This window comes from Alligator sinensis, unplaced genomic scaffold, assembly GCF_000455745.1.
Source record: "Alligator sinensis unplaced genomic scaffold, ASM45574v1 scaffold973_1, whole genome shotgun sequence".
Classification (NCBI taxonomy): domain Eukaryota; kingdom Metazoa; phylum Chordata; order Crocodylia; family Alligatoridae; genus Alligator; species Alligator sinensis.
Window position 1 is genome coordinate 955645 of NW_005842622.1, and position 12606 is coordinate 968250.

General features: G+C 44.0%; 1 protein-coding gene across 1 annotated transcript in view; it reads right to left on the bottom strand.

Annotated features, from left to right (window-relative positions):
• LOC102387876 (NACHT, LRR and PYD domains-containing protein 3-like) overlaps positions 1-10939 on the bottom strand; it is a 36593-nt gene extending 25654 nt beyond the window's left edge. Inside the window, exons 1-4 of the mRNA XM_025215120.1 lie at positions 10494-10939; positions 5565-5869; positions 3823-3864; positions 924-2628 (exon numbers count right to left, since the gene is read on the bottom strand). Coding sequence (XP_025070905.1) covers positions 924-2628; positions 3823-3864; positions 5565-5850 — 2033 coding nt within the window. The 5' untranslated portion in view covers positions 5851-5869; positions 10494-10939. The remainder of the gene's footprint in view (positions 1-923; positions 2629-3822; positions 3865-5564; positions 5870-10493) is intronic.
• Between the last annotated feature and the right edge of the window lie 1667 nt (positions 10940-12606).

The following is a 12606-nucleotide window of genomic DNA, read 5'->3' on the forward strand; positions in this document are numbered from 1 at the left end:
CCTAATCAGCCCCTGACTTGGGGAAGTGCCCCAAGTGCTTGTACTGGGTCTAGCACCCATTGGACGATCAGGCCTGTGTTTTCCAAGGTGCGCAGAGCCAGAAGTGAGTCCAGAGCCTTGGATGGTGGCAGCGGGAACCCCAGGCTAGCGGGTGTGCTCCAGGGAAGGGGTCGGCCGGACGGGAGGCACCCTAAGGGAGGCACTCGGAGCCTGGAAGGTGGTCGGGAGCAGGGAGGTGGGCGGCTCAACGCAGGAGCGCCCCCTACTGGCCCGCCACATGCTTCTTATTGTTATGGTGACCACTTGAAAGGAAAATCTATAAACTAACTCATTCAAAAATACCCTCTCTCCTACCACTATTTGTAATCTTTGTAACCCAGCCTGCAGTTTTCCATTGTCATGGGATTCCCTGAGAGCTTTGACTGTAATGAGAGCTTCCTCTTAACCAGCAGAGTACCCTAACCACTGGGCTACACAATCATGCTTCTTTCTGCTTCCATGGTTGTTTCCTTGCACTTTCATTGCTCTGTGATGAAGGAATTTTCAAAATCACCTAATGGACAAGTAAGCAGCTGTTGACCTTCTCATAAAACTATTGGTGCAAAGCCTACTCACTTTACCCAATGCTTCTCTAAATGGCACTTTTGTTATCACATCCCGCGCCCCCCCCTCCTCCCCCCCAATGACTCTACCAAACATTGCAGCCACAGAGAACGAAGAAATACAAAGTACATGGTAAGGAAATGGAAGCTGAACTTTTCCTGGTGTGAATCCAAGAAATCTACAACAGTTGCAACACTACCTTGATGAAGTAACAGAATTATGGTGTCATAGGTCAGCCACCCACTTGTTATTTAGCAAAACAAAGGGAAATTGGGTTCTATGTAAAAAAATTCAGGTATCTCTGATCATATAATACTTACTGATAAAACCACTTCACAAGCCAAAGGAATTCTTTATCCTGGTGGCCTTCAATGTTAAAGTCACACTGAACAAAAACAAGTGACTCCAGTTCTTGGTGACTTTTTACAATGAATGAAAAAACCATTTGATCCATGTGTATCCATTCTCGTCTATATATCTTTAGGTCTGTCAAACTGGCCAATGCATGTTTTGCAAACTGTGCTTCTTGGGTTTCATACAAACAGTAAAGTATCTCAAAACTAACGTATCTCTCTCTGGAATATATACTAGATGAACTACACCATGTCACTAAGTCTGTCTGAAGAGTGGGTGACATTTTATGGCCAAGTTTTTTCTCTATGTCCTTCCTTCTGTCCATATTTAATAAGCCAAACAAAAATCGCACTGTTAGCATTAAGTAATTTTTAGACTTCCCATATTCTTGTAGCAGAGATTTCACTTCTCTTTTGGGAGTTACTGCATGCTTTACTGTATCCTCATTCCCCTCCAGGGCATAGGACAAAGCTGCAAAAAACTCCTGGAAACTTAAATGAATGAAACTGTAAGTACTCACACAGTCAAGGTCTCTTTGAAAAATGTTCTCATTCAAAAAGAGGGGGAGAAAGTCTGCCTTATCTAAGCCATACTTTTTGATTTCTTCTTCCTCAAAGAGTATTTTCTGCTCCCAGATCCCATCAGCAGCCAGGGAGCAAAGTCTCCTCAAATGAGCTTGCATCTGTGGCTTTGAATTGCTGCCAGAAGACTCCACTAAACTGAGAAAATAGTACAGATACACACCTGTGATGGTCTTTGAAGTCTGTGCAAGATCTTTACCCCTGTCCATCTGCTGTTTCAGAACCATGCAGATGATCCAAGACACAATGGGCACAAAGCACATGGTAAAGAGAATTTCATTTTTACTGACAAAGTTAAAGGCGTCTGACGCTTCTTTTTCATTTTCAAAGAAGTTCTGGAAATATTCCCTTCTCTCTTTCTCAGAAAATCCAAGTATTTCTGCATAACGAAAACACTTTGAGCACTTCTCCAGTTTCCCCAGAGCAGTTGGCCTGGTAGTGATTATCAGGTGGCATTCAGGGAGAACTGTTCTCCTAAATAAGCTGTTGAGTATGATTTCCACTGACTGCTTCTTCCTGGGATCAGAGCACAAATCACTTTCAGGTTGATCAAAGGCAAATCTCAGTTCATCAAAACCATCAATTACAAATAGGATTTTTTCGGGGTTTGCCAGAATGTGTTCAATTGGTGCCTTATTAGTTGGATAACTTTTCAAAATCATGTCAGCCACGCTTCGCTCCTGAGTAAGAAGGGTCATTTCCCTGCAGTTGATGTAGTAAACATAGTCAAACTGTTTCTTGTAGAGCTTTCCAGTTGCCCAGTCCAACATGATCTTTAGCGCTGTCATTGTTTTCCCAATCCCTGCAGCTCCCACCAGCGCAACAAGCCGTGGTGCTTGTGCATCTCTCTCCGGCCTAAAGAGGGTATTTATGGTGATCGAGGACCTGGCTTGTTCACTCATGATTTCTGCATGCCTCTGTCCCATGGCCATTATTTCATGTTCTCTTTCCTTTTCAGGACGATATTGATTGACAATAATCAGTTTTGTGTATCTGCTGTTTAGAAGTGTACCTTCACCCAAACGAGAATTCCTGTCTTTTATTTGTTGGTACTCTCTGTGTATATGTTCCTTATATTTCACTCTGTAATCTAAATTGGTGACATGAAGCATTAGAAACAGTGAAGCATTAACATGCCAATGAAAATGAAGACATATTTTCCATATAGCACATTACATTTCTATCAACTCTTTCACTGGAAAAGATACCCAAGCTATTTAATTTCCCATGTTTTACTGATCTTATTGAAGTGACTCTGGTGAGCAAAGACCACATAAATGGCTTCACCCATCACTGAAATGCAGCCACCTCTCAGGTGGAATCTGTTTTCTATTTAAAACTGCAAAAAACTGACTGTATAATCAGCAAGGGCTACATGGCATTTCATGGTTTCTCATTCACATGATTTTGTTTATAATAATTAGCTTTGCATAGACCTTCAGACCTAATCACCAAAATTACTCCATTACATTTGGTTTTCACACTGATGGGTGCAAAGCGGACTTACTCTTCTAAGCAGTTCTCCTAGCAGACTGCCCAAGGAACCTGACTGAAGCACAGTCACACCAAGCTGCAATAAAGCACATCCACTGAAATCTGCCCCAGCAAACGGGTACTGCTGCTGCCACGTCATAGATAAGATTAATGTCTTGTCCTGCAAGGTGTTTTTCTTAAAACTGTAGTTCTGTAGAAACAGGGAGACCAGGGAAAATCCCTCTACTGAATGGGAAGAGGAAGGTAATAATGGATGATATGGAGAAGGCTGAAGTGTTTAATGACTTGTTTCAACCTTCATGAGAAAAGTGAATGTCAATTGATGATGTTAATAGCAAGGCTGCAGGGGTACATAGTGTAGAGTAGGAAAAAACATATTTGCAATTATTTTTGTAGTCATGCGTCCTGTAGATGATATCCCACTGAAGGAGGTAGGGCTGCAAAAGTCAGCATCAGATAATGCAGCTGCATTTTCCTCTCTCTGATGGTCTCTCCTCTCTGCTTCACGTACGTTTGTCTGGTTTTGTTTTGAAGGAAACCAGGACAAGGAACTATCCAAGAGCCTGGTGTCAGCTGCTGTTGAAAACCCCCCAAGGAAGGCCTTTTACTTTGCATGTTATTATGGTTTACACCATTTATATCATTACAGCGCAGACTGATGGCATGTAACTGTATTTCAGTATCCATGATATCCCCATATCTGCAGGAGTGTGTGTGTGTATTATTCCAGAAGTATCCTTATGAAGCAAGACCCATGTGCCTAGGTACCTCCCAAGAGAGGACCCCTTACCTTCTATTGACATCTCAGATATTTTCTCGTTCAGGCCCAGATCTGAAAGGAAAACCACATTTGAACATTTTTAGAATTCATAGTCTTTGTGTGTACAGCCACCTAGGGACTGAGTGCATGGCCTGTGCTAGATTTGAGAGGGGCAAACAATGAAGGGTAGAACAGATTGGGAATTATCAGCACAGGCTTTTGTTACAGATTGCTGATTTGCTAAAGTTGAAACTCTCTGAAGGGGTGGATCTAGGAGTTATGGCGGGAAATAATTCGTAGGTCAAGGATGCAATGCTTGATCAAAACCAGGACAAAGGTTTTGGTTAAAACCAGAAACAGAGCCTTCCCAAACCAGAAACCCCGCCATGTCCAGGACACTCACCTAGGATGTGGGAAACCCAAATTGAAGTCTCTGTTCTGCTAGATTCAGAGCTGCAGGACCCCAGGTGACTGCCTGATCTGCTGACTTTAGTGTATCTTGGGAAGGGGCTGAGAGAAAAGGGATCTCTGCCACTTGAAAAGGGTTGTTGTCATCCTGCTACGAAACAAGGTTTATGGTGCACGAAAGCCATTTCCACATTGAAAAGGACTCTGCTGCCAGCTGGCATTGGGTGGGATTCAGTCTGGCGAGTGTGATAGAGGAAGTTCTGTGAGGGAGGCCTGCCTCTGCATGATTTTGTTCATGACGTATCTGCACTTTACACAATGCGCTGGCCTCATCATCGAAGGAATACAGGGAGATCCTTTCTGTGCTTGTCAGTCGCATAGATTTGGTGAGTGTACCCAGAGGGAAACTTTTTCTTAGAAGGATTGTATCTAAGATGTAGTCACCTGCCTATGTTTTTAGGATGGGTAAGTCGGAAATCCATGTTATATAAAGAGGGGCATTTGCATAAAAAATATTCTATATGTGACCAAAAATACACTGTGGCCATGTCTAAATGAGATGCTGACTACTCAGTAGCTCATTACTACTGCACGGTAGCTCCATGCAGCGTGAAGCGGGGTGTGATGCTACTGTGTGGCAGTAATGAGCTACTGTGCAGTTAACATTGCCTAAAAGTTGTTTGGTGATGCTACTGCTCAGTAACTCTGGTTACTGCACAGTCATTTAGTACTTGTGCATGTAATTACTAAATGACTGCACAGTAACACACTGAAAATGGGTTTCCTACTGGCACTTGGGTCTTACCTTCTTATGGGATGCTAAAAAAAAAGCAGATCAGTGCCTCTGGCACTGCAGTGTGGTTAGATATGTGGCTGTGTGTATTTCACTGAATTCATTTATTTAAGTCTAATATAGCCCAGAATAGAAAGCCCCTCCCTGCTTGTGACACCAAAAAGTCATCAGAGACACTCAGCTGACTGGGAGCAGAGTCATACCAGGGAGCAGTCTCTGCTGCCAACAGAATCACTTCCAGATCTTAGCTTCTCTGGCCCAGCATTGGCACAGGTGAGAGCTGTCTCTGGTTTATTCTAACTTTCAGCACCTGCCAATGGTCTCCAGTATGTAATCCAAAAGTTTGGAGTGTGCTGTAGGTATTCTTTCCCCAACTTCTTCTCTCCTCATGCCCTCTGATTAGCACGAGAAGAGCAAAGAACACCAGAGAGTCTAGCCAACTCTGGATGTTTTGGGTTAACATCCCCCTGGCATCATGATGGGAATTAGAGCTCCATACTGGAGCCATCAGCCTTGGGGTAGATTCCTGGGGAAAGATTCACAGGTGCTACAGTAACTTGGGGTTTCTTACCTTTTTCTCTCTCTTCTCCGAGCTTGGCCGCAACATCTCTGCAATTAATCCAAATTAAAACTTCTATTGTCACATCAACTGAAGCGTCTTCACCATAGAATCCCAGCAGGAGATTCTTAGTAGCTATCCTGGTGGCATCCTCCAGCCGACTTTGGGAAATGTTACCTTTCCCCTTAAAGTCAGAATGCAACAGTTTGTCTTTAAACCTCTCAAAGTTATCTTCAGAAAGGTCCTCAAGGGCACGTGAGAGCAGATCACTGATTCTAGTTCGTTGGTTTCCCATCATTTTGCATCAGGTAACTCAACTAAAATATTACAGAAAGTCTAGCATTAATAACTAATGCGGGGTCAGAACATTTTTTTATCCAGTAGTAAGAAATGTAGTGTAGTGATATCAGTAGGTTATTTATATCCACCCAATTCACAAGTAGCTATGTTGACTGTGTTTTGAGAGAGGTAGACATTATTATGACACATAGCTAATAACACCTCAATCCAATGTATGACCACTGCACATAAGAAAGGACATTTACTGGTTTAGATTATAGGTCCCATGTCTCCCAGTACCATGTCGTTCACAGAGACAGAGTGTGGATGCTGAAAGGGAGGGTGAACAGAGCATGTTCTGATCTTCTGCGCCTTGCTCCTCTTCCACTGTGGCTTCCCATTGTAGGAGTTCATTATAAAAATAGCTTGAGATCATTAGTAGGCATAGCAATTCAGTCCTCTTTTGATGCCCATTGGTACATCTTCCTGTCTTAAGTATTTAATATAGTCCTAGAAAAACAGAACTGGAAAGGACTGCAGGGGATCATCTAATCCAGCCCCCTATTCGAGGCAGGAACATCTCTGTCTAAACCATCCCAGCCACATGTTTGTCTAGTTTGCACATTAAAACTTCCAGTAAAGAAGATTGAACAGCCTCTCTAGGAAATCTATTCCAATGCTTAACCACCTGTCTACCTAGAAAGTTCTTTCTAATCCTAAATTTCCCTTTTTGCAATTAAAAACATTGCTAGTAATGATCTTATATTTCTCTGGATACTGAAAATAATCTGTTACCATCCTATTTATAACAATAATATATTCTGTTTTTGAAGATTCTTTTTAATTCCTCTTTTAGTCTTACCTTCTCCAGGGTAAGTTATCCCAGCTCTTTCAACTTTTCTTTATATATCATATTTTCTAGAATTTGATTCATATACTTTGTTTGTTCTCTGCTGAAATTTTTTCAATTACGCTGCATCTTTCCTAAAGTGCAAGGCCCAACACTGGACATAGTACATAAAGTGAAGCTAAACTAGTGTTGAAGTCAGTAAAATAATCACTTTCTGTGGTTTGCATATCACAGTTCTGTTAATACATCCCATCGTGATATAGGGTTATTTGCACCAATATCATCCTGTTGACTCATATTAATCTTGTGGTCCACTGCAAGCCCCAGATCCTTTTCTGTAGTACTGAAACCTGACCAGAACCTCTGATGGGGGGCCTTGTCAAAGGGTTTTTGTAACTCCAGATATACTATGTCATCTGGATCACCCTGGTCCACCTGCTCACTGACACAGAATTTTAGCAGGTCACTGAGGCATGATTTCCCTTCAACAAAACCATGTTGATTCCTCCCTAGCAAGTCATGTTCATCCATATACTGAACAATTTGCTGACATCATGTACTTGGGCTTTAGGAAAGCCTTTGACTTGGTGTCCCATGAGGCTCTCAAGGTAAAACTAGGGGACTATGGGTTCAACAATTCAACGGTCAGATGGATGGGAAACTTCCTGCAGGTCGGACCCAGAGAGTACTAATAGATGGATCTGTGTCTACCTGGTGGAAGGGAGCCAGTGGGGTCCCCCAGGGTTCGGTACTTGGACCAGTGCTTTTCAACATCTTCATCAGTGATTTGGATGTGGGGATGAAACGCGCACTGGCAAAGTTTGCCAGTGACACTAATCTGTGGGGAAGTGCGGCCATGCATCAGGATAGGCTGACATATCAGGAGGACCTAGACAGATTAGTTAGCTGGGCGGACCAGAACCAGATGCTGTTCAACACTGAGAAGTGTAAAGTGCTCCATCCAGGGAGGAAAAATCCACAACAAATTACAGGCTCGGTGGTGCTATGGTACCACATTGAAAAGGACCTGGGGGTCATAATTGACCATAAAACGAATATGAACCACCAGTGTGATGCTACAGTTAGCACAGCAAATAATACATTGGCATGCGTCAACCAATGCATCTCAAGCAAAACTAAGGACGTTATTCTCCTGCTCTACCTGGCATTGGTGAGACCGCAGCTGGAGTACTGCATCCAGTTTTGGGTGCCACACTCCAAGAAGGATGTGGAGAAGCTTGAGAGAGTCCAGAGAAGAGCGACTCATTTGATTAGAGGCCTGAAGAGCAAGCCATATGAAGAAAGGCTGACAGATACGAGACTGTTCAGCCCATTGGCAACATGTAGGGGGTGCACACGGGTGAACGTGCACCCCCTGAGATTGACCGTGCAACTGCTGGAAGCTCCAGCTGTGAAACTAGAAGTGCAAGCGGAAGTGCATTTCTGGCTTTGCCGCTGCTGGTTCTGGGCTCGGCAGTTGGCCGCTGGGGGCCCCCCTCCTGCCCCCCTGTCAGCGTCCCCAGACTTGGGGGGCACCAGTCACCCATGGTTCAGCCTAGTGTAAAAAGAGAAGACTTTGGGGGGATTTGGTGGCAGCTTACAAATATATCAGGCAAGAGTATCAGGAGCTAGGTGAACAACTATTCACCAAAGCATCTCAGGGGAAAACCAGGAGCAATGGTCATAAAATCCTAGAAGATTTCAGACTAGATATAAGGAAAACCTTCTTCATGGTTCATGTGACCAGACTTTGGAATAGACTCCCAGAGGCAGTGATGCAGGCACCTACTCTGGAGATCTTCAAAAGGAGACTAGATGCACACCTTGCTAGGGTCATTTGACCCCAGCAGTCTTTCCTGCCAAGAACAAGGGGGCTAGACCTGATGATCTCACGAGGTCCCTGCCAGCCCTAAACTTCTGTGAATCTGTGAATTCTTTTTATGACTATTGTTTCTACCAGTTTTCCAGGGAGCAGAAGTTAGACTTACCAGCCTGTAGTTTCTTGGATCCCCTATAGAGCCTTTTTAAAATATGAGAGTCACTTTGGCAGTCCTCCAATCTTCTGGTGCAAAAGCTGTTTTTAGTGATAGGTCACATACAACAGTTAGGATCTCAGCAATTTCTAATCTGAGCTCCTTCAGGATGCTAGGATGAATGCCATCAGATCCTCATGATTTCCTTCTGTTTATTTTACCAGTTTTCTCTACAGCAACATCTATTCAAACCTAAGTTTGGATCAGCTCCACTGACTTGTTTGTTCCTGGAGAGGAGTGTATCTGGTGAGAGAATCTCCCTAACAATTTCCTCAGTGAAGACGGGTGCAAAGAATGCATATGGTTTCCCGGCAATAGCCCTGTCACCCTTTAGCACCCGTTTTATACCGTGATTATCAGGGATCCTGATTTTTAGCTTATATCCTGATATTACAACATCCCATTGATTTTCCTCATTCTACCATGTTTCTGAGATTTCTGTTATGTCAGTATTGTTATTTACTGCTAAGCATTCAAGCCCCTCAACTTCAATCTCAGACTTGTGGAATTAGTATAAAAACACTAATACTTTTTCTTGTTGCCTGGTTGGCTACTTGTATGTGACCTTTTACTTAGTAAATGTATTTGTTTGTCCTGGTCTTCTCTGCATTTCACCTGAGTACTCCCTCCCTGTTTCTTAACCCCATTCTTACCCCATGGTTTCACCTCCATAGGAGTTATCTATCCCACTGCCTGCTGTTTTACACCTGTCAGCTTCCCCTCAACAAATTTATGCCATCAGCATGATTATTATACATATACTCAGTTTGGTCTTTTGAGTCATTAACAAAGAGATTGAACAGTGCTAGAACCAGGACAGTCCCATGAAAAACCCCACTTGATAGCCCGAAAGATGTTAAGAAAAACTGTTTCAAGCTCATTTAGGTACTCAATGAACACTGGCAAAATGGAGACTCAAGAAGGGCAGGACTTGTATCAGCACTTTGAGTGGAGAAATCTGCTTTCAGTCGGAGAAGGGAATGACCTGAAACTTTCAGGACAGTTGTCAGTGCATGTCACTTGTTGGGACTGACAAGGTTTTTTCCCCTATTCATGCAGTGTAACAATTTTATTACATGTTGGACTTTGAGCTGCTCAAATGCTAATCTGTGTTACTGCTAGCATGAGTATGGAGCAATCACACGTTCTCTAATTGTCCCCAACCTGCACAGCTGTGACTTGCCACTAAAGGGCTGGTGAGCAGGGGCCTGACTAGGAGCTGCAGCAGTGAACTGTCACTAGTGAGCTGGTGAGCCAGGGCAGGTTTCTATCCCTGCTCTAGGTGCAGGTGTGTAAGAGATGGATTGGGGAGGAGCAGGAACATGAAGCTGGGAGCTGAAGAATTAACAGGATGGGGGTGGATAATTAAATAGGAAGTGAAAAGGAAATGGGGTGATCTGCCCCCTACCTAATTTTTACCCCAACTCCTCCTAGACCCCACTCCTGGACCCATCCATACCCTGTGACCTGGATACCTGGCATGTGCTCTGTAGGCTGTTTGCACAAGGTTGCACCCTTAGGGGTGCAAAGGTAGCAACCCTGGGGGCAGGAGTGGGAGTTGGTTTGATGCCAGAACCACCCCCTGAGCAGTAGAGTTCACGGGGTGGAAAGTTTCTCCACTTAGAAGGCGGGAAGGGGAAAGGGGAGGTGCAGTGGAACAAGCACTGCTTTGTCTTCACCTCCCTGTAGAGACCCCAGCAAATAGCAAGTGTTCACCCTTTAAAGTCTCATCCCACAAAAGTTAAAACAAATAGTTACATAGTGATCTTGAAGACGTACCTTCTCTCTTACAGCAAGAGATGATAGTGTTCCTGGTACACACCTTCTTTGGTCTACAGCTCTGGTTTCCTTCACTGACCCCGACTGACTGAAACATAAGAAAAAGATCAATAATAAGCACTATGGGCTCACCTTTAATCTGAAGACAGGTAGCTTAGGCACATTGATCCCAGCTGTCTTTCCTGCCCAAGTGCACGGGGGCTGGACCTGATGTTGAACTTTGAGCTGCTCAGATGTTGATCTGTGTTAGTGCTTGCTTGAATATGGAGCAGTTACGTCTTCTCTAATTGTCCCCAACCTGCACAGCTGTGACTTGCCACTAAAGGGCTGGTGAGCAGGGGCTTGACTAGGAGCTGCAGCAGTGAGCTGTCACTAGTGAGCTGGTGGGCCAGGACAGGTTTCTATCCCTGCTCTAGGTGCGGGTGTGTAAGAGCTGGATTAGAGGAGCAGGAACATGAAGCTGGGAGGTGGAGAGTTAATAGGATGAGGGTGGTTAATGAAATAGGAAGTGAAAAGGAAATGGGGTGGGGAAAGGGTGATGAAATGAAGGAAGTCAGCCACTAAAGGAGCAAATAAAAAAGAAGTAAAAAAAATAAAGACTAAGTAAATTAAATAAGGTTTCATGTTCCAGTAAATTGGGATTTGGGACTGAGGTGTGGTGCTGGTCATGCTTCCAGGAGTGGCTGAGATGTGGGAGCAGTGAGGGAAGGCACTTTGGGCAGACCTTCCTGTGCCTGCCCCAAGAAGGAAGCCCCATTTCATGGGGACCTGATCTGGCTCCTACCTAATTTTTACCCCAGCTCCTCCTAGATCCCACTCCTAGACCCATCCATGCTCTGTGACCTGGATAGCTGGCATGTGCTCTGTAGGCTGTTTGCACAAGGTTGCACCCTTAGGGGTGGGAAGGTGACGACCTGGGGGGTGGGAGTGGGAGCTGGTTTGATGCCAGAACCACCCCCTGGGCAGCAGAGCTCTGGGGTGGGAAGTTTGTGCACTTAGAAGGTAGGAAGGGGAAAGGGGAGATGCAGTGGAACAAGCACTGCTTTCTCACTTCCCTGTAGAGACCCCAGCAAATGGCAAGTGTTCATCCTTAAAGTCTCATCCCACAGAAGTTAAAACTATCAAATAAATAAATAAATAATGATCTTGAAGATGTACCTCCTCTCTTACAGCAAGATATGATAGTGTTCCTGGTACACACCTTCTTTGGTCTGGTTTCCTTCACTGACCCCGACTGACTGAAACATGAGAAAGATCAATAATAAGCATTATGGGCTCACCTTGAGGCTGAATAGTGGTAGTTTAGGCAGATTGATCCCAGCAGTCTTTCCTCCCAAGTGCAGGGGGGCTGGACCAGATGATCTGTAAGGTCCCTTCCAGCCCCTAACAACGATGACATTTTTTTCATGCTAAAATGCTAAGCACTGCTATCTACAATACCAGGAAGTAATTTCAAGTTCGATATCCAGGTTCTGCATTTCCTGTGTCCTTGAAAGCAGTTACTATTTAGCCCAGTACAGCTCCTTGTTCAAAGGATTTTCTAAAATGGGAGTCAAGGTGCAAATACATAGCAGCTCTACAAGTGTTGCATTCATTAGTGGGCCCCTGAATATTTTGGCTCCCAGAATTGTTTCCTTTTAAAATTGCAAAGCAAGCTGCATATTAAAACACAGCAGAAAAAGGAAGAGCCAATGCAACTGCAGTAGTAACGGAGGGCATGGATAGACTTGTACTATTTTAAAATGAATGTGTGTGGGGGGGGGTGGGAAGGATGGGGGATTCACCACTTGGGAGCACATTCAGGTATAACTGTTTTGTCTAGCCACAACAAAAACCACAGAAAGTGACATCAAAACACAGTCAGTTACCCCTGAATAAAAAAGGAAGTAAATTACTGTAGCTTAATTACACAGAGGGTAAAAACAGATGTATGGTTTAAATGGGATCTGACTGTCCTAGATTTTGATTCATACCAAAACAGGTGCAGGACAATAATTCTCACACACAGCTTAAATGACAAGTAACTTGAATTAGCTGCAATTAGCCTGGGAAAAAGTGTTATCTTGGATACTTCACAGGTAAATGTGGGCCAACGGGTGTGCAGGTCTGTAGG